The sequence below is a fragment of the Xiphophorus couchianus genome, chromosome 13 (genome assembly GCF_001444195.1).
Source record: "Xiphophorus couchianus chromosome 13, X_couchianus-1.0, whole genome shotgun sequence".
In the NCBI taxonomy this organism is placed as follows: domain Eukaryota; kingdom Metazoa; phylum Chordata; class Actinopteri; order Cyprinodontiformes; family Poeciliidae; genus Xiphophorus; species Xiphophorus couchianus.
The window spans coordinates 23,466,197-23,487,050 of record NC_040240.1 but is presented as its reverse complement, the minus strand read 5'-3'; the positions used below and the strand labels follow the sequence as shown (position 1 = coordinate 23,487,050).

Genomic DNA, 20,854 nt, shown 5'->3' with positions numbered 1-20,854 from the left:
CATTCAAACCCACCAGCAGGCGCACAACAGCAGATTTAAAAATGACATTTTATTCATCGGGTTCTGAAAATGCAAAACTCTTTCAAAAATATTCCAGAGGTAAAAAAACCACACAAACCAGAAAGTTCAGTTCTTTCAGCAGGACAGAATAAAAACACTGAATTATAAACAATAAAGCGATTTCTGATGATAGGGGGAAAATGTTTAACGTTTGGTAAAAATAACAGGTACTGATGAATATTTTTATACCATCTGTGATCTTTAACTGAGTTTTAATAATGATTTAGGCTTCATTTAGATAAATAAACCATCATTTAGCTTAAGTTAATTAAGTCTAAAATGTGATTTCTGCTGCTTTCATTCAACTAGTGAATGTTTTCAGTTTCTCTGTTTTTACTGGACAAAAAAATCCTGCAATTTTTATTAATGAGGCTGAAGAAGGTTTTAATTTTAACTCCCCAAAAAAGAAACTAAATCTCTGGAGATTTAATGTCTAATTTGCATAGAGCTAAAGGATCATGTGGGATCAACAGGAAATGTAAATTGTTACTTTCCATCTGTTAACCAGATTTTTAGCAATATTTTATGCAAAGCATCCAGGAATAATTAATTTAATTAACTAAATTTTTTAAATTAATTAAAAATAAATTTTTTACATGTTGGTGTAAAAACATTCAGCTGCAAACTTCCGTCAGCAGGTGGCAGTGTTGGCTACTTTAATGCTCTGAGTGTTGGCTGCAGAAGGGAAAAGTACCACTGGGTATTTGGGTCATTGCTGACAGAAACAAAAGTGTACATTTCCAGGAAAAAAATTAAGGAATTTTGAGATTAAACCCAGAAATTTTCTTGAAAAAAAGTGGAAATTTCTGAGTTTGAAAGGTTGAAAATTTACAAGAAAAAAAAAGTCAGATTAATCTGAAATGTTCAAGTTTATTTCTAGAAAATTTCTGGGTTTCAAAAGTCAAAAATTTGCAAGAAAAATTCAGGAATTCTGAGATGAATCTCAGAAATGTTCTAGGAAAAAGACATGGGAAAATGTTCCTAGAAAAATTCCCAGGTCTAAAATTTGGACTTTCGAAACTCCAAAAGTCCATTTCCAAGATTTTTCTAGAATTTAGAGATTCGACTCAAGATTCCAGATTCTTTTCTAGAAAATTTTCACCTTTTCAAACTCAGAAGTGTCCTTGTTTTTCTTAGAAAATGTCTGAGATTAATCTAAAACTTTTTGAATATATTCCTTTTTCTCTACTGTAGAGAACCGTAGAGGCCCTAACAGGCCATCGTAGGCAAGACATAAAAACAAGCTGGAAAAAAATAATTTGAGAATATCCCTTCATCCCTTCATGTTAGTAAATATAATTTTTATTAAACAATCAGTTGCTTCCATAGATTGTGTTACATCTTTAAACTTGATTTTTTTTATGTGCTTTTACGCATTTTTAAAGGGAGAACCAATAGAGGGAGAACAGAGTCTGAAATCTACAGCAATTTAAAAATGTAATTGAAATATTTGATGGAAAAAAAGGAAATTTTATTGTTTTGGTCTTTTAGGGCGAGCTTTCAGGAAGCTGTTTGTAGACTGTGTGGTAAAATCTGCTTTTAAGGGCCGAGAGGAAAAGGAAAAATGAGACTGTTACGTATTTCTGCTGCTGCGTCAAACATCTGACCAATCAGTTTGTCGCCTCAGCAGCACAAACAGGAAATCAGGAAAATATCAGAAATCCTTTTTATACAAACCCAAACCCGCCTGTTGTCTGTGGAGATAACGTAGAAAATGTAAACAGACGAGCTGCTCCCTGAACTGAGCTCCTTCAAGGAGGAAAACTCAACATGTCCGACCGTTCAGCTCATCATCCTGAAACTCGCGTCATGAAAACGTCTTCACCACCACAGCGTCATCTGGAGGTCTGCGGTGAAAACCCACCAGAGAGCGCCCCCTGCAGGCAGAAAACAGAAACTGCACCCTGATCATCGTCTTGTTCCAGTTCTCCAGGGTCAGCAGAGGTCATCCCATTTTCAGGAAGGCTGTTGGAAAATCAACTTGTTCCTGTTTTCAGTCCGAGTCCGACAGGACGATGATCTCGTCTGGGTCGCACTGAGTCGCAACATTAACCTGAAAACAGAGACAGAAAAAAAGATTTATAATAAACAGATGAAAGATGAAAACATGCAAAGTTTTTAAATATAAAATCTGGAATTATTTCCATCTGTTAGACTTTCTGTTGAACATGAACATGAAGTTTCTCCACTCTGTAACGACTTGATGCAGAGTGAAGTTAATCTGGATTAATCCACAACTAAATTATTTCATTGAGGATTTTTACGTCCAGACTGAGAGAACAAGAGATTAATTCTTTAAATTGTGACTGTTTTTAATAACTATTCAATTCTGTAACTACTTGTAGTTGTTGTGTAACCCTTTCTCTTTTCAATCTCATGGGATTTTCCTGGTTAAATAGAAGGTAAAATAAAATAAATATAAATATAATGAGCTAGATGATACAGACTCAAAAAAGGTAATTTGCTGAAAAAACATGTCAGAGCAGATATTAAACCAAAACTGTCCAAAAATATCTACATTTTGCATTGAAATTAAAATAGCCTTTATCTAAACTTTTAGCTTCACCTGATTAAAATTCTGCTAAAAAAACCCGACTTTTCAGACACTCCAACAAATAGCCAACCGATCAGGGAAAAAAGGAACTGAATTGTATTTCTAATGTACAAAATAGTTTAAATAGATTTAGAAAAAAATCAGCAGAATGTGATTTCATGAATCAATTATAAAATAATAATTAGTTGGGTTTTTTTTTTTTTACCCCTCCAGGTTTTTTTTTTGTGGGCTCTAGTGTCCCTTATATGACAGCAGGCTGACAGGAAACGGGGAAGACATGCGGCAAATATAATCGGGTCCGGGAGTCGAACCCGCGACGGCGACTCCAGGCCTCCAAATATGGGTCGCGCTATCCACTACGCCACCACGGCACGCCCCAAATAATAATTAGTTGCTGCTTTGCTGAGTGTTGCTGTTAGAGCTGTGAGGTGTTCACTGACTTCGAAAAAATGTGTTTTTCCAGCTCCTTGCCATTTGATCCCAGACTGCATGTTTACAAACTGATTATTCTCTAATTTTGTCTCTTTTTGGTCACTTTAAATTGTAGAAACTGAAACACTAAGGAATGAATCTATAAAATCAAAGCTACAACCCACATTTCTATGAAAGAGGAATTTTAAATAAAAGCAGGAATCTATAAACCTTGTAGTAAAATACAGTCATCGGCTGCTTGTCTGCTGGTTTCTCTCTCATAACAGTGACAAGAACATTTGAGAATGGGAACAAATTTATCTGAATTGAGTCAAACGAAGAATTAGAGCAGAAATGGAGATAAACAAACAGATCTAAAGCTGTAAAAATGTGATAAAATATGATTTGATTGAATGTTTTAATCTGAGAAACTCCAGCATCTGTCAGTGAAATGTGACAAAGATGCAGCTCTGTCTGATCCCTGTCTAGAGATAGAGAAAACTATCAGCTGTAATTTAGGGGTAAATGGGTAATTTGGCAGCTATTGCCTCCTTCAATGACTCTGCAGAATCAGCAGCTGTTTATCAGCAGCAACACAAACTCAGTCTGGGTCGATAAGATGATTCTGGGAGGTTCTGGACTCAGAGATGGTAGTTTCTCTTTTATCAACAGAACCAAACATGAAGGCTGTGAAGCTGGCAGACCGACTGTGTGAAAAGAAGCAAAACCACTGGAGAAACTGTAGATGTGAAAACTGTCCAAGACTCAGAGAAAACTCCAAGTGAACCAGAACCGATCTAGTCTGTTTCCTGGTCCAGAAGAACCAGATTAAATATAAACACAGATGCTGTGATCTAAGCTAATAAAACACAGAGAATGTAATCCTGTTACTATTTCAGGCACTAAAAGTTGCATGGAAGGATCCATGCAACCGTCAAGATGTTTTAAAGGTTCCTGTAGCTTTAAAAAAAAGACGTGCAGCCTCTACCCACAATGCAACCCGGCTACAGGAAGGCGTTTGACTCGAGCTGGGAGGAAACACCTCTTAGCTGAGTCGAATCGAGGTTTGATCACATTCAAACGTAAACAAACCGCTCTAGAGTTCGACTGGTACCACAAAGAGACGACCTCCTCTAAACGGTCCAGACTAGAGCTGGACAATATGGCTGAAAAACGTATCACCATGTAATCATTTTATATCAGTCAATATCAATAATTACTGATCAGTTTTTTGTTTTAAATACTGTGAAACTGGCGGCGTGACCTTTCCTGGTTGGTCCACAGTTTTCAGGCTTTGTTGTTTATTTCTAAGGAGTTTTGAGGCGAAACATTAAACTGCTGCTGTCCAAGTTACTCAGCCTGTTACTCACTAAAAGATAGAAAAATGTACTGCAGTGCTGCTGTGTGATGGCGTCTGTCTGCTGCATATCAGCTCAAATCAATACCACTAATAATATGATTAATACAATTATTTTGACTGATTCTTCCTAACAAATATATTCTATTTTGTTATTAAAAGTAATAAATAAAACTGATCTCCTGACTCAGTGAGTTACTGTGTAAATTAATCATGATTTCTACATTGACCAGGCTGTATGTGAAGTTATGAGTCTTTGTTTTTTTATTTTCCTGCGTTTTTTCGTTACATCGTCTGTTTCTGCACCTTGTTCTTCTTGGGCGGCGGCGTCGACTGAACGCTGACGGTCGGGTTCTTAGTGAGAGTGTCGAGTACAGACGATTCCTCCTTCTGTGGAGAACCGCAGCAAATAACGCCCATGTCCAGAGGGATGTCTGCGTTGCTGAGGAGGAAGAGGAGGGATGAAGAACAAAACGTAGAGAATCAGAAGTGAGTAAAACAAAGTGTTGCTCAAGTTAAAAACATTTTCCTGACAGATTACTCTCAATGATTCCTAAGATTTAAATACTTCTGGTCCATCTTCATCCTGCGGTTCTACCTGTCATAACTTATCTTCTGCTTTGTGCTTCTGGAGTTTGATGACATCACTTCCTCCCTCTTCCTCTTCAGGCTCCTCGTGGTTCTCGGACTGGGAACCGGAGTCGTCTGCATGTTGCTTTGTTCCACTGAGACGGTTTTTTGTTCCGGCGAAGGATTCCCATTGGTTACTGCTGCTGCAGGGGATGATGGGAGATCTGTGGGCTCATCGGCTACAGCAACGCCTAACACCTGATTGGACGAGTCCTCGGATTGCCGCAGAGCCGCTGGGCTCCCATTGGACGACGGCAGCTGTTCGTCGGTCTGCATGGACTCTGATTGGCTGGGGCTGTCTCTGGGCGACCGGATGTCGGACATCGGGGAGATCTGAGTTTCATCGGACGCCGGATCGTCTTCATCCTTTGTGCTTCCTGTCTCCTCCAACATTTGATCCTCTTTGTTGTCAGCGTCGTCGCCGGCTTCGTCTGCCTCGTTATTGTTGTCTTCCTCATTATCATCATCGTCATCTACAGACAGAAATGTTTTAAAGTGACTGAAGGGAATCTCACCAAATCATTATAAAAGCGTATTTTGAACACCTTTCACAATTAATTGTTTTTCAATCCAACGGCTGCAAACAGATTCACAATTATACAGCAGTACCTCTTTGAAAAGCATTAGTAGAACCTCCTGTGCAACCAACAAAGAAGCAGCAAGTGGTTTCTGGATGGTAAGTCTTTTCCAGCAGCCATTGTACAACACATGCAGCCATAAAAACAAAGGGCCAAACCTGCTGGAGATCCACTGCAGTTGCTCGGTAACGGCACAGCATCCATCAAACATGAATTAACAATAGGGAGATTTTTGCTCGTTTTCCAGACACCAAAAACATTAACTAACTGCTAAAAACAGCCGGACTGATTTTAGAAGCAGTAGAAAAACAACTGGAAGTACAAAAATGTGCAAAATGTGAATTTTGCATAACAGGTCCCCTTTAATTAACATCTTTCTTCCACCAAACTTTAAATACATTAATTTTTGTGAATAAAATGTATGAAAACTTCACAGTTTTGATTACCTTTGTCAAACAATAAAATGCAATTATACTTCAGGAAAACAGTAATTTTCCTGTTCTTTACTCTTTCATACAGACCAAAAAAAACAAAAATATAATTTCAGAGTTCTGCTGATGTCCTGCAGGTAAAGCAGATTTACTGAGCAAATATTTGTCTTCTACATGGATCTATGATCTCATGTTTTAGAAACCACCTAAAATAGCAAAGATTCCCCTTTATATGTGTTACAGTAAAAAATGGGGAAGTGTAACAACAATGCTGCCTCTAACGGGTCGATTAGAGAAAAAGTTTAATCAGAAAAAAGGGAAGAAGTGGAAACTGAAAATGAAAACAAAGATAAAACCTCACTGTGAAAATACGAATCAATTTGCCTAAAGAAACAATTTGTTCCTAAAGTTGACAGAATTAATAACTGATCTAGAACCTTCATGCAGATTCCTGCAGGATGAAACTACAACCTTTATGGTTACAGAAGTTTAAATAATCATATCAATCTTTCAAGCTGCCAAAGTTTGATTCAGTGCAAAATGATTCATTTTAAGTTAAAATTATGCACTGAAAAGAATTAATTAAAAACTGCCCATGACATCATGCATTTACCGATACTGAATATGACTTATTGTCTCTTCATGCAGGAAAATGTGCATCAGATCATTTCTCTGATCAGTCCAGATCTAATCTAAAGCTCCAGTAGAAATCAGAATAAAGTCTCGACTCTGACCTGCGCCGTGCTGCTGAGTGCTGGCCTTGATCTCGTCCTCTATGTCCGGGTCTGACGATTCATCCTCATCCTCATCCTCTTCCTCATCCTCCTCATCCTGAGTCACTCCGTTTGTCTGCTTGGTCTTTGATTTCTCTCCTACTTTTTGATTCTGGAAATAGAGTAAATTCAATTATCTCCTGGATTTAAATTTAAATTAGTTTTTGAACTAGTTCATACTTTTCCATCTTTATGTATCTAATCAATTATCAGACAAAAACACACATTATGCTTGATCTTAGAGTTATTACAGCATCTTTGTCATAAATCCAAACGTTTTTTCTGATGAAAAAGTTCCAAACTAATTTGGAAATGTTCATGTTTCCTCCTTCACCTCCTTGTCTATCCGGAGCTTCTCCTTGTCCACCATGTCCTGCTCCACAGCGTATTTATCGATGACTTCCTCCAGACGGGACAAAGCAACTACCCTGTTGGAGCGCAGCTTCTTCAACAGAGCCGGGTCCATCAGAGCCGGGTCCGTCGCTGCGGAAGGAAAGAGAGGAAAGAAAAAGAGGATGAAAGGAAAAGGACACGCTTTAAAAAACCCCCAGCAACAATAATACAAATGCTTTTCAAATGCTTTCATTTGAAGTAGTGGTCATTTTTAATATTACACTTAGAGACACTGGATTTCATATATTGTGCAATCAGTTCAAGAGTATGGTGACATTAAAAAGTGTCAGCATGACCTTTACTGCTGTCACTCTGCTTCCTTGTTGCAACATAAGTCTGAGATAGAATCATTTGGGTTGATCAAGTCAGATAAAGATTCAATTTCCTCTGCAGAAATTGCATTTTACCAAAAATATTTATAAATAGAATGAGTAGAAAATCATCTGAAAATATAAGAAAAATTTAATCTTTGAGGGATTAACTTGCTTTGAATCAAAACTGTTCAATCAGAGAATAACTTTTCCTTTTATTGGGATTTTATTATTTGCTGGTGCAGATTATTTTCCAAATGATTTAGATGCATCTAGACATTCACTGAACTACTGCTGAAAGGGTTAACAATTATATCAGATCTTCTTATCAGGGATATAAATACTCAAAGTGATTCCTCAGACAAATAGTTTGCTCTGACAACACACTAATAACACAACCCTAATTCTTAAACACTTACTGTTGCTAATAAAGGCATTTCTGGCCATAACTATAACTAATTTCTTTATGGAAATCGTGATTTAAACTCAGTTTCTCTCCGTTGTGCTGATATAAAAAAGAAACACCCAATGTTGCTTCTTCTTCTGCTCTATCAGACATAAGGATTAACTCCGGGTCTCACAAGGTTTGTAAGTGTCTGTGAGGCGCGAGCCGAAGTTGTAGACCAGGTCCAGGTGGCGCCGCTCCTGCACGCGTTTTCCCGTCTCAGTGAACGCCTCCCGGGCGACCTCTTCCCGCTGCTCTGCGTTCAGACAAAGGCCGTGGCGCTTGTTTGCTCGCACCACCTGATGCAGGATGTCTGAGTAATTTGGAGGTTTGTTGTGCGTCCCTGGGCTGTTGATGAAGCGCTCAATCTGTGCAGCACAAACTGGACCGTTACTAATGGAACTGGGATTATAATCCAGGTTATCAGTGACGGTTTGTAGCATTTCTACTGGATGAAGTCATTTAAATCAGCTCACCCTCTTGTTGATTTCTGGGTAGCGGGTTCCGGCGTATCTGATCCTCTGTTCAATCACTCGGCCTGTTAGTGAGCCGCAGCCTTTCAGTTCACACAGCTTTTCATAAATCTTCATCATCTACAGTAAAAAAAAAGATGTTAGTTTATTTAAAACATCGGTTTAAGGTTCAGACTGCAGGCAAAGGCAAACCAAACCCTGTTTGGTTTGCAGATGCAACCAACATCCGACTTGTCATGGCAGTCTGACCCAATTATAAACTTTTCAACCCCCAAAGAAAATCCTGTTTCTGCCACTTCTGATTATTTTTATGTCACTGATGTGAGACAAACTTCTGCACCAGAAGGAGCCAGACAATCTGGACGTAAACAATGGCTGAAAATTATGATTATGAACTTATGAAAGAAGTTTGTTTTACTAACAATCAGACCACTCTTGGTTCTTCTGACTATACATTCAAACAGATTTCCCTGTAGAAGTTACAGTCGATGCTCCACAAAAAGCTGCTGCTATTAGTTGTGCTTCATGTTTATTAGATTCTTACGTCTTGTTATGATCTTGTGACGATACTGTTGGCTCCCATTGCTCAACAACTTTCGAATCAATCCATAAACAGCTCCATACATTATTGATTCCATAAACAATGCGCTGGTGTGTGATGTAAACAATTTTCTTCTGCTCATGCTGGTCACTTTGAACGTAAATCGTTCACACAGAAGCCAGATTATGGTTAGATTTAATTAGTAGTATGACCGACCATACAAAAAATCTGATTTTAGCAAAACAAAATCTGTGAGTGAATCTGTTGAAATGTCTGCAGACCTTCCGTTTGAGTTTGTGCTCCTGGATGTAGGTGGAGTTCTCCGTCTCCATGTCGTCTAAGCTGAGCTCCACCTGCTGCAGCCGGTAGATCTCATCGTTGTAGAGCTTCAACAGGTTCTCCAGGTACGCAATCTGAAATTCAGACATACACAAAAACAATCCATTTCTTTTTTGTTGTTTTTATTCACTGAAATAAAAAGGTACTTCATGCAGCCATGTTGACAGATCTGACCTGTTTCCTTAGCGCTCTCCTGGCTTTCCTGTCAGCTTCTGGATTTTCCTCTCTGGTTTCCCCTGGATCTCCTGAGGTGGTAGGCTGCTCCTTTTCCTCTGACTGAACACCATCTTCCTCCTCCCCTGTCCCACTTTTCCTCTTATCTTTGCTTTTGAGCGATGCGGAGGTAGACTGATGACTTCCTGATTCAGAAGCAGAGGGCTCCACCTTGCTGAGGGTCTGCCTCTTCTTCACGGAGTGCTGCTTCAACATGGTGCACAGTTCGTTAATGTAGACGAATGTTTTGCCGACGTTGCCCTGAGCTCGAGTCAGACATTGACCCAGAGAGTTCCTGAACTCCACGGAGCAGAGGTAGTCCGGACAGGCCTTGCTGTGTTTGGTTTGGAGGAAGGTCAGGACCTCTGGGCACTCGTTGGTGAGAGGAGTGCAGTGCTGCACAAACTGGAGCAAACAGGAAGGAAAGAACATGAGAACTTTAATTAAACAAAATAAAAAAATAAAAAACCCTCCAGGGGTTCCAGTGTCCCTTATATGAAAGTAGGCTGACAGGAAAGGGGGAAGGAGAGGGAGGAAGACATGCTGTAAATGTCGCCGGGTCCGGGAATCGAACCCGCAACGGCCGCGTAGAGGACTCAAGGCCTCCAAAAGTGGGTCACGCTAACCACTACGCCACCACAGCACGCCCAATTAAACAGATTTTTTAAATTCAATTATTCAAACTCATTTTCACTTTGGGCCACTTCAAGATCATGAATTTCCTTAAAGGGGACAGCGGTGGGAGAATATATTAATAAAACAATTAAAACAGTTAAAATATTTTAGTATTCTCTTTATTCAATGAGTATTTCTTAAACTGAATAATATTTAAAATCCTTTTACATTGATGCAATTTGACACTATGCAAATAAAAACTCATTTGATTTGACTGATAAAATAATACCTAAGAACCCAACTGTTATCTTAAATTTCTAGAAACAATGGCCACATAAATAGCTGCGGTGAGCCGGACTAAATGATGTAAAATGGAGCACAGCAGTTTAAAAAGTTTGGATTTCCTCCTGTGTTTAAGAACTCTGTCAACGTCCTGATCAGAACATGGATTTTCCTCAGAGAGCTGCATTTAAATATGTTAGAATGACAAATATATATTGAAATTATGCAAAAGGTTAGCTATGGAATAAAGCTGCATGATATTGGCCATGTTAATAAAAAACATAACTGAGAACTACCAAACTACAATAAAAGTTTTTAGATACCACATGTTCCTGTTCTCCAGTAATATTGTTGGTGATTCTTTTTGTTTAATGCAGCAGAAACTGTCGTCAAGACGTTCTGGTAAAATCATTAAAGAAACTACAAGTAATGTTTTTCTTTTCTAATATATCAGATGTAGCAGGAAGCAGCTTTTTCAATCAATCGTGTTGTTGAGATGGAAGTAATAAGTTTGTCTGCAATTAACCAAAAGCTGAATTCACAAAGAAATCGTCACCGCAACAATTTTTACATTGGATATTGTCCTAATATCCTGCAGGCCAAATATGGAAAACACTGTTTCATTTACAGGAAGTAAAAAAAGACAGATGAGGTGAGATGAAGGTGGTTTGTAGTTTGTATTCACAGTGAAAAGGATCTCTAAGTAGCATGCACATATCACTGTTAATAAAGCTCAAACAGCTTTACAAATAATGAAACTCTTTACACACACATTTATATATTAACATGTTACACAGTGATGTTTTATTAAAGAGCTGGCTGGAAAAACAAACAGCTTTTAGACTTTTGCTCTAAACTGCTGGCCCACCAGAACCTCTTATTAAAAACATAATCTCATAATATAAATTCTAATAAATTCTTTTATTCTTTTTTACTATTTACAAGGAGTGTTCAGTGGCAGCTGTTCTACTTTCGTTATGTCGGTATGATGACGATAAAGAAAAAAATTAAACCTCCATGGTGAACAAAAACGAAAGTATTTCTAACATTTTTCTCACCTCGTCAAACAGCTTCTGGTTCAGGACCTGCAGAGCTTTTGTATTCTTCTTCGCTGAGCTAAAAGGTGACTGTGTGATGTGGGTTTGTACCAGATGCTGATTTTTAGGTGGTGACACATTTTTGGCCCGAAGCTCAGATGATGAAGGTTGAGGTCGCTGCTCTATGTCGGTATCATCATCGTCATCGTCGAGGACTATGATCTTATCGGCCATCGAGGCGGGAGCCACCGCCATCTAAGTACTGAATGGTTCTGCATCCAGGAAAGGAAAGAGTCAGAAAATTATCAACACAACAGTAAATGCAAGATGCCAAATAAGCATCATATTATTGAATTCAATAACAGTAACTGAAAATAGGTTTATTTAGAAAAAGACAACAATGATGGCACACTTTGTCCATCCTACAGTGTATTTATTGTAATTACTAAACAAAACAGACTGCCAATAGAGTTCATATTGTCAATTTTTAGACAAAACCTTTAAGAACTAACATTACTAAATAACTCAATAAGAGGAAAAAAACCTAAAAGCTTAAAGTTTTTTAGTTTAAAGGCAGACTATTCTGTGCTGCTTTATTGTACAGTAGCTTTTAACTAACTTACATAGCTGTTATAGGTAATTTAAATCACATCTAAACTGACCATAAAAAAGGCAGAACATTCATGGAAGATAACTTGTTAAACATTATAAGGCAACATCTAAGAGCTTTATGAGACAAATCTAAATTTGTGCCATATTTTTTTAGTTTTCAGTGCAGACTGAGAGACATAATCCCGAGCATTTGAGCTCTTAAAACAAAAATAAAATGTGATTTTATTACTGAATTTCTTAATTTGGACATAAACAGACACAATAAATATGCATGCTTTGTAATTCCTTATTTCCAACTGGATTCAAACTACCAACTCTATGAAGGAACCTGCAACCTGATTGGTGCATCTTCTAAAATATGTATTCTATCAAGACAGCAGCAAAAATAATTTAAACTGAAATGTACACCTTATCTTAGCTCAAATAACTACAGGAAGTTAAAAAGAGTAAATATAATAGATTGATGTAAAACAAGATGCAACTTGTATGAATCTCTATGCAGTTAATTACTCAATTTCAACAATGTTCAAACTCGGTATGCTGCAGAAACATTTTCTTTGCTTTTATAGAGACATCAAAAGTTAATTTGGTTATGGAAATGTAAAATGGTTTATAAGCTGTTTACTCTGGAAGCTATAACTAATTAAATATTTCTGTCAGAACGACAGTGAAGTCAATAATAACACCAGAGACAGTTACAGTTATATTAAACAGTCCGATCCTGTTGAAGAACAATAAGAAACAGAAACTTTACTAAAAAGTGAAACTGGTAGAAGACTTAAAGAAAACCATTAACTAGATAAATGGCCGCTGATAAAGCTCGTTTAGGACATATTATAATACACTCACCTGCTATTTGGGAGCTGCTTGAGATGACAATAAACGCAGAAACCGCTTCCCAGCACAAAATAAGAAAGCTCCTAGTTAGCTCATATTAGCATTAGCAGCTAGTTAGTATTTTAACATACTCTGGCAGAGAGCCGGTACTAAACTACAAAAATCCTGTTGATATTTGTGTATTGTAGAGTTAACTAATAAAATAAATACACAATATAATATTTAAATCCCATCAGAATTGCTACACTTTCACACACTGCTTGTAAACTTGGCTATGTTGTCAAGTCGAGACCCGCTAAACTACGGCAAACATCCAAGGCTCTGATTGGTGGACAGATCAAACACGATGAGTAAAGTGGCCCGTTATTGGACGGATGAGTAGAAGGGGCTGTTATTCTGCGAGTTCTATTTGGGGTTTCATTTTGTTGTAAACGTGCTTTACTGACACCTGCTGGAGAATGCAAGGAACAGCACAACACCAGCTGGTAAATGTAAATATAATATATTTCGGCTAAATAAAGTTTTAATTCAGAACAAAAAATATCCAATTAACTTTTTAGCGTTGCATCTAAGCTGAAAATACGTTAAAAAAATTCACACATTATTCTTTACCTTAATATATCAGACAGAATGGCAGATAATTTTACTTTTTTGTAAAATCTTAAAGGATTTTTCTGTTCTGATTAGAAGTCAAATGAGTCACTTAAGCTTGTCACTTTAACACGCAAAGACCTGCAGCGTTTGAGTTAGAAGTTTTAGATTTTTATTTTCTCTGAACATTGCTGTCTTAAATGTCTCCCATTTTACCACTTTTTCTATGTAGAATGATGGACCTGTAATATACATCTATACCTCATTCTAATATATTATTCACAGTAGTATTTCACTTTATTTTTTAAAATGTTGTCTTTGTTTAAAACATGACTGTCATTGTGTCTTAAATGAAACTTTGCAAATTCATGACAGCAACATCACAATACACTTTATGCTGCATTTAATCTTTAAAGGCTCAAACATGAAAGACTGGAAATTAGACAAGTGGTTGTTTCAAAAAACTTTTATTTCAGAGAAAATGCAGAATTCAACAACAGCAAAAGTTTCCCTGAATTAAAATGATGGACTCTGTTTGTATTCTTCACATTTCTTCATGATGCTGCACTCAGCCGGTCGGAGCGTCAGACAGAACCAACAAAATCAACATCATGTTATAAACTGAAGACAACCTTCAGCTGGTGACTTTATTCACCAAATGAAGCTGAAAGCATCGATCTAAATTACATTTTCCTTTGTGGCCAATTTCCAGTGTTTGTAACAAACTCAAAAAATAAAGGAGATTTTTTGTCAAGTATATACATACAAATGTTCCAACCATGAAGAGGTTTTTTTCCCCCAAACAGGAAATTCATGCCACAAAACGTTAGAAATATACAAGCATTAAATTCTGCACAGATGTACCACCAGGCTGCAGGATGTGAAAAAGAGAAAGAGTAATCTGCATGAAGCTGCTGCTAAAATCTCATCGAAGGTTTTAAAAGTTTCATCGGTTCAACAAATTTCTAATCAGTCGATTTCTGTCATCTTTACTTTTCTTTCTGTAAGAAGCAGAAAAACTTGGTCACACCATGTAGCATAAAACAGCTGCTGAGGCATGTGGAAAAATATACATTTAATAAAAACATGTTCTAAATTTTATTACCTTGTCTTCTCCATCAGCTTTATTTGACCCTAAAAGCAGAAAATAAAAATATTAAAATCACCAAAGGATTCTGAAAATTTGAATTAGCTGCAAATAAAAAAGTAAAACTGCTTTTTATTTTATTCAAGTAGCAGAAAACCGTTTTTCTACCTGATCCAGTAAAACTCCAAGAGACAAACTTGATGAGTCCGTAGAGAACCAGCGCCACACCGACCATCGCCATGGAGTCCTCGATGGAGGGGCTGCTGAACCCTGAGGAGAAGAAAAAACACAAAATATATTTAAATCCAAACTGATTTTCTATCTGCAAGATGGCGCAGCTCTGCTGTGACAGGAAGAGGGAATCCTCATGCTTTTGTATTGATGTTACTTTTATGTATTTATGGTTTTTATCGTTTTTGAAGTATTGTTCTAATTGTTGTACTGCAACCTCGTTCCTGCTTCCTAGATAAGTTTCTGCTTTGGGAAACTAATAAATTATCTTATCATGTTAATTAAGTCTTTAAACAGTTTAATTTATCTTTAATTGCCTAAATGTTGGTGGATGTTAGTAATTAGCAGTAATAAATTGTTTTCTGTTCTGAAAACCAAACAACAGACCTCACACCTACGTATATTATGAAGCCAAACAGAGAAACTGTGTGTGAACCAGGAGATCATCAGCTTGTGGCCTTTAGCAACATTAACTCTGAATAGTTTGATTCTGTCAGTTTCTAAAGGGATTTTCAGACATTTTTCTTTAAAATATGTTTTTAGTTTATTGATATTTGCAGCCATATTTCTGAACAGCTCTCTTCAGTTCGCAACACAACATTTCAATAAAACTGAGATCTGGACTTTGACTAGGCACCTTCGTTCTTTTCATTGTCAGCTGTTCTTTGTTCCTGTTTTTTGGACCATTGTCCATCTGATGGCTCAGTTTGGCCCAATCTTCAGCTTCACCAGTCCTCTGGCTGAACAATAAGCACTAATCATTACCCCTCCACCACCGTGCTTCACAGCTGATATGAGATATTAGTGCTGATATTCTCTGTTCTTAGATCAAATCTTTCCATGTTGGTCTCATCTGTCTAAAGGACATTGATGTAAAAATGTTTTGGTTCAACCAGATGCAGCTTTGCTAACCTAATTGTGCGGCCAAATTGTTTTTAAAGAGGAACTTTCTCCTCCAATCCTTCCAAACCCTCCATACTTATTCAGCCTTTTTCTAATTGTTTTGTAATTACCTTTAAAATTGAACATTATAAATCTAGTTGATTGAAAATTGCAACTATGGCTGAATTCACAGGAATATCTACTTCATTTAGGAAAATGTTTTTTAATGGTCTTATTAACCTTCCCTGATTGATGAACAGCAACAGTTGCTTTTCTGATTCTCCTACAGAGGTAATAACGCTGCAGATGACCAGTCAATCAACGCATTTGATATTTTTCTTGTGTTAAGTGTTAATAAAGAGCAGAAGAATCATTTTTATTTGATCAAATAGCTCAGCACACTCAAAATCTTACCATGTACGTTTGGTCTAATTTCTAGTGGAAATATTTTAGCACAGTTGAAATGAGACAAACTAACTTACATGGAAAAATGTGTTGTTATAAGTGAAATAATCTGCTAATGAAGCTTTTATATCAATACTAAGAAATGATTGTCATAAAACAAGCTCATATATCTGGTTGAAAAGTTCCGTGTAAGTTAGTTTCATCTGAAGTGTGCTAAAATATTTGCACTAGAAGTTGGACAAAAATACTTAATAAGATGTTTTATTTTAATGTACGTGTTTCTCCAAGTTTTTACCGATAACGTTGAGGGTCACGCTGGCCCGTCGAGTTCCTCCTGCGTGAGCCGCCACACAGGTGACCTCTCCTCCTCGGCCCAGGTCCAGTTTGGACGTGTCCAGCTCCAGCCGGCTGCTCTGGCTGTAGGTGCCGTCCCAGGCCTGCCGGTGTCCCGACATCCTGCCTGATCCCAGAGATCTGGACTTCCCGTCGGCTCCTTTAAACTCCCAGCTCATCTCCAGAGGGAGCGGAGCGAAGCCCGACGCTTCACACTGGAGGTTCAGAGTCTGACCCGGAACAGCGAGGGGCAGCGGGGAAGGATGGATGGAGAGAGATGGAGGCTCTGGTGGAGAGGAGAGGAAGGAAGGGATTTTTATTTAAATGCTTTAAGAATATTTCCACTAGTGCTGTCAATCAATTAAACCATGTAATTACATCATACTCCAGCGCTGCGATTAATCATAGTCAACCACTTTGCTTAACTTTGAAAACTTAAAATATAAAAATAAAAGATTTAAAAAATGTTTAAAAGAATCTCACATTGTCTCAAACTAAACATCTCAGTTTTCCAGGTTTCCAAATTCAGGAACGTTTAAAAGAAGTCATTTTGCTATTAAAATTGTTCACTGCTGAAACTTTGAACATTTAAAGTTTCTGAGATTAATCTCAAAATTTCTGAGTATTTTGGCAGAAATTTACTCCATCTTTTTTTTTCTATCTACAATGACCGTAATACACTGTGGCATGTTTGTGACTCTGCATTGTTGAACACAGTATAAGACCATGTAACACTTTGCTTTTAACTAGGTGACCCTCTTAGGGACGATTAAAGCCCTAAAAGGGCATTAATCATATTAATGCAGATTAATATGATTAATCTGTAACATTAATGTAACATTAACACATTAAACCTTTCAGATTAATCACATGCGTTAACAGCATTAACGTCTGCAAACTGTCCAGGTGTTTCCCTCACCTACGATCTCCAGCTCCATCGCCACCTGAGCCAGCAGGTAGGGCAGGTAGATGGTGCAGATGTACGTCCCAGAGTGTCGGACCTTAGCCTCCTCCAGAACCAGGGAGGCGTTTCCTCTCTCATGCAGAGCCTCAAAGTCCAGAAACGCCCCGGTCTCATGAGTGTCAGCCAGGCGGTCCAACTTCCCGTCGTAAGCCAGAATCAGCCGGCCGTCCCCTCTGGTCTGGTACCGCCACTCCACCGCAAAGCCCGACGCGGACAGAGGAGTGGACGGGTCGACCCAGAAGTTGCAGTCCAGAGTGACCGGTTCCCCGAGTCTGGACTTGACTGACATGGTTCTGCTGGTGATGCTCAGGATTACTGGGGAACAAGAAGCTCAAATGAATCAGACAGAACTAAGAGGGGAACCATGAGACCACTCAGACCACTGCACAAAAAACTTCATATTGGAGAAAAAAGGATCATTAAAAAGTTGTTTGCAACTACAGTACTTGTAGTCTATAGTAATTCAATATGTTTTACTTTAAGTTGATAAATAAGTTTAACAGAGTTAGCATAAAGGTGCTAAAAACAGAATGGTATACAGCTAAGCAAAAAAAGCTAATTGTGTTGCTAGAAAAATCATCCCATTTCGTAGGTCACAGTTACAAACTATTGAACATTTTTCACATGCTACACGGATCAATGAGTTTTGTTTGGGTAAATAAATAGCTTCAAATGTCATTGAAGTTTTTACCCACTGTTCTTTATAATCTAAGTTTGCATATAGTCTGTTCTCCCTAAAAACGAAAATCTAGACTGGTGATGAGGAAACTGGTTACCGTGGTGTTCTTTAGTTCCTGTTGGAGCTCTGGAGATGGTGGAGACGCCCAGCTGCTGGTCCAGGCCCTGGAAGGAAGCCGAGAACCAGTCGGCCTGCAGGTAGACGGGGCTGAGGGCCGACTCTGTCAGGGAGGCGACCCATTTGAGGCTGGACGGCTGCGGCAGGAACGGGTTGATCTCACACTGCGGCTTCTGGATGGAGCCTCTGGGGGGGTTGAGAGAGGCGTGGCAGAGGTTGGCAGAAGGGTCTGAGAGCGGAGGAGAAAAAGACTCAAGGTTAACAAAAAGCAGCTGGAAATCTGCTCAGAACATTCTGGTTTGATCTCAGTGGGAAGATATTTTATTGTGTTTATAAATAAACCCCGAATATTTCATTAGGATCCTTTTTATTAGGATTGATTAGTGTAATATATAGTACAACATAATGGCAAAATGAAAGAAAATTGGAATGAAATTTGTAATCAGAACCTCAGAAACGTTTTTCTTTGCAAAACAACTCCATGATATAATCATTTGGATTTAGATCTTTACTTTGACTAGGCTATGCTAACACATTAATAAGTTTTAATCTAAACCATTTATGTTCGCTCTGGTTTCCTGCTAGAAGGTAAACCTAAAACCCTCAACTCAAGTCTTTTCCAGTAATTAGCAGGTTTTTTTCTTGGATTTAGCAGAACACACTTCTGATTTTTACAGAAATATGGAGAATAAATATTAAATTTATATTGCAGACAGATGGTTGGTAGCCATTTAATGACTCTCGGGAATAATTATAATCATGGAGAATAACAGCACATCTCAGAAATATATTCACTGTTTTCTAATGTTTATGCAATTTTGTAATTTCAGAACATTTGTTATTTATGCACACAAGACAATCAGGACAAAGATGGAACCAAACAGATATTTGTTCCCAATAACTTTGGATTCATGTTGAACTGACCTGTTACAGCATAAACTCTGCTGGGGTCGATGTCAGTCGCATCGCTCTGGCTTCCTGCTGCTTCACTCTGTTTGTCGGTCCTGATGTGAAGCAGAGATTTCTCCTGCGTTGTGGCTCCTGTCAGTCCTCCTCCTCTGCCTGGTTTCTCCTGAACGAACCAGCACTCCATCACTGGACAGGTGCAGCTGCAGCCTTCACACAACAGATTTAACAACATTAGTCTCCTTCAGTTAAGCAAGAACAAAAATAAAAACTTTATAAAGGATCTAGAAGTATGTTTTGTGTCCTTTTCATTTGAGCAAACCTGTTAAATATTAATCATCAAAAAATATTCAGGCGTCTGCAAAAAAGGGGGTTCATTTTATCGAAATGTTCATATTAAAATCAAGAAAAGAATGACTTTATACAAGAAAAAACACTTTTGGGTTGGCCTTTGGAGAGTTCCGAACTAGATCTGATGTTGGCTTAAAATGGCTGTGGACAATAGGTCAGCTCACAGTTCTGACGAAGTTCTGTCAGGTAGCTGAGGTAAATATTGACAAGTCATGATGCTAAAGGAGATTAAATGCTGAAAGTCATAAGACACATCAGTCTTATTGGTGCATGCAAACTTAAGCAACTAGGCTGTTGCAGCATTAAAAATATGTGCATATTTAATATCAAGGTCTTGAAATGCAAAGGTTTGTTTACATTTTATTAGTTGGTTGACAAATAAATAAATAAATATAAAATGTTATTGTAAACATTTTTGGTAGAATAAAATTGCTTTTAAATTTAGGAGGAAACGTTGTTTAAATTCCTCCTAATTGAAAACTCAATAGATGAACTGTAGATTAATAGCTGTTAGAGGCTGTCCCTGGGGGGGGGGGACTGTAATGACAGATATTATCAGCTATAAATTTATCCCCAGCAGTAAAAGCTGACCTTCAAAAAGAAAAGTAGAAGTGTAATTCTCTCCAGTTTGATTTATTCCTTTCTGTTTTCATATTTTCCAAGTCCAACGAGGTTATCTTACATTTTCTGTTCGAAATTAAATATTTAATGTTTATTCTATTGTTTATTGATAAATCTACAAAATAAGTTCTAGGGTTAAGTTATTTAGGGTAAGTTAAGGGCTTTTTTTTTGCAATAATTGACGGTGAACGCTGCAAACCAGACTTTATTCATAAGTACCCAATTTTATAAATTGGCTCAACATTAGAGCAAAAAGCAAACTCCAGTCATTCATTTTAGGTTTGCCGAAATTTTGGGAGAGTTGGGCTAAATTCGGCGAACATATGGATTTCTATTAAACATTAACGCGTTGGTCATTTTATTAATTTCCTGTTGCTTTGCACTTCATGCTAACTGAGATGCGGTTCTGCATTACAGTTCTTAGAATAAAGTGAAGCAGCCTAAGCTTGGTTTTAATAGAATCAATATTTGTACCATGACTGTCCAGCCAGTGCATACACAGAAATATTTTTCATGTTTCCTGAAATATATTAGGACAGTAAATCAGCAGAAATTACATTGTTTAGCTTACCTTGGATAAAGCCGATGAAGGCGATAATAGACAGTTTATAAATTGTAGAAAAGTCCGTCATGATTGACCTTTCTTTCTTTGCACTCTCGTCTCTTTCTTTACAACCAACACACGGAGAAAAGTAGATTAAATGGCTGGTTTTCCCCCTGAAAACCCAGCAGCATTTTTTACTTTCGCTTTCACTGCCAGCGCCAGCCAGCTTTATACAAATAAACACTCAGGTT

General features: G+C 37.8%; 2 protein-coding genes across 3 annotated transcripts; both read right to left on the bottom strand.

The window, feature by feature from the left end:
- Positions 1 to 1,340: 1,340 nt before the first annotated feature.
- Positions 1,341 to 13,215, bottom strand: daxx (death-domain associated protein). Of its 2 annotated transcripts, none has more exons than XM_028036756.1 (11): positions 12,905 to 13,215; positions 11,465 to 11,715; positions 9,471 to 9,914; positions 9,239 to 9,370; positions 8,420 to 8,536; positions 8,080 to 8,311; positions 7,129 to 7,277; positions 6,756 to 6,906; positions 4,981 to 5,485; positions 4,689 to 4,824; positions 1,341 to 2,113 (listed from the first exon to the last, which is right to left on the bottom strand). In XM_028036756.1, the coding sequence occupies exons 2-11, from the start codon at positions 11,696 to 11,698 to the stop codon at positions 2,054 to 2,056; spliced, it is 2,160 nt and encodes a 719-aa protein (XP_027892557.1). In that variant the 5' UTR covers positions 11,699 to 11,715; positions 12,905 to 13,215; the 3' UTR covers positions 1,341 to 2,053. The 2 variants fall into 2 exon arrangements, with proteins under 2 accessions (XP_027892557.1, XP_027892558.1); XM_028036757.1 differs by having other exon boundaries at positions 11,555 to 11,715.
- Positions 13,216 to 13,931: 716 nt separating this feature from the next.
- Positions 13,932 to 20,841, bottom strand: tapbp.1 (TAP binding protein (tapasin), tandem duplicate 1). Its single transcript, XM_028036995.1, has 8 exons — positions 20,631 to 20,841; positions 19,106 to 19,297; positions 18,162 to 18,410; positions 17,341 to 17,700; positions 16,384 to 16,707; positions 14,739 to 14,840; positions 14,589 to 14,617; positions 13,932 to 14,484 (listed from the first exon to the last, which is right to left on the bottom strand). The coding sequence occupies exons 1-8, from the start codon at positions 20,689 to 20,691 to the stop codon at positions 14,473 to 14,475; spliced, it is 1,329 nt and encodes a 442-aa protein (XP_027892796.1). The 5' UTR covers positions 20,692 to 20,841; the 3' UTR covers positions 13,932 to 14,472.
- Between the last annotated feature and the right edge of the window lie 13 nt (positions 20,842 to 20,854).

Bases quoted from the DNA above. Each gene is read 5' to 3' on its own strand.
- tapbp.1 (XM_028036995.1), bottom strand. From the start codon at position 20,691: ATGACGGACTTTTCTACAATTTATAAACTGTCTATTATCGCCTTCATC. The intron at 19,298-20,630 runs GTAAGCTAAACA...TGTTGTGTGAAG, and splicing joins CTTCATCGGCTTTATCCAAG to GCTGCAGCTGCACCTGTCCA. The intron at 14,618-14,738 runs GTAGAAAAACGG...TTCTGCTTTTAG, and splicing joins TTGGAGTTTTACTGGATCAG to GGTCAAATAAAGCTGATGGA.
- daxx (XM_028036756.1), bottom strand. From the start codon at position 11,698: ATGGCGGTGGCTCCCGCCTCGATGGCCGATAAGATCATAGTCCTCGAC. The intron at 7,278-8,079 runs GTGAGACCCGGA...TTCCTTCCGCAG, and splicing joins CACAGACACTTACAAACCTT to CGACGGACCCGGCTCTGATG. The intron at 5,486-6,755 runs GTCAGAGTCGAG...TTCTGTCTGTAG, and splicing joins CACTCAGCAGCACGGCGCAG to ATGACGATGATGATAATGAG.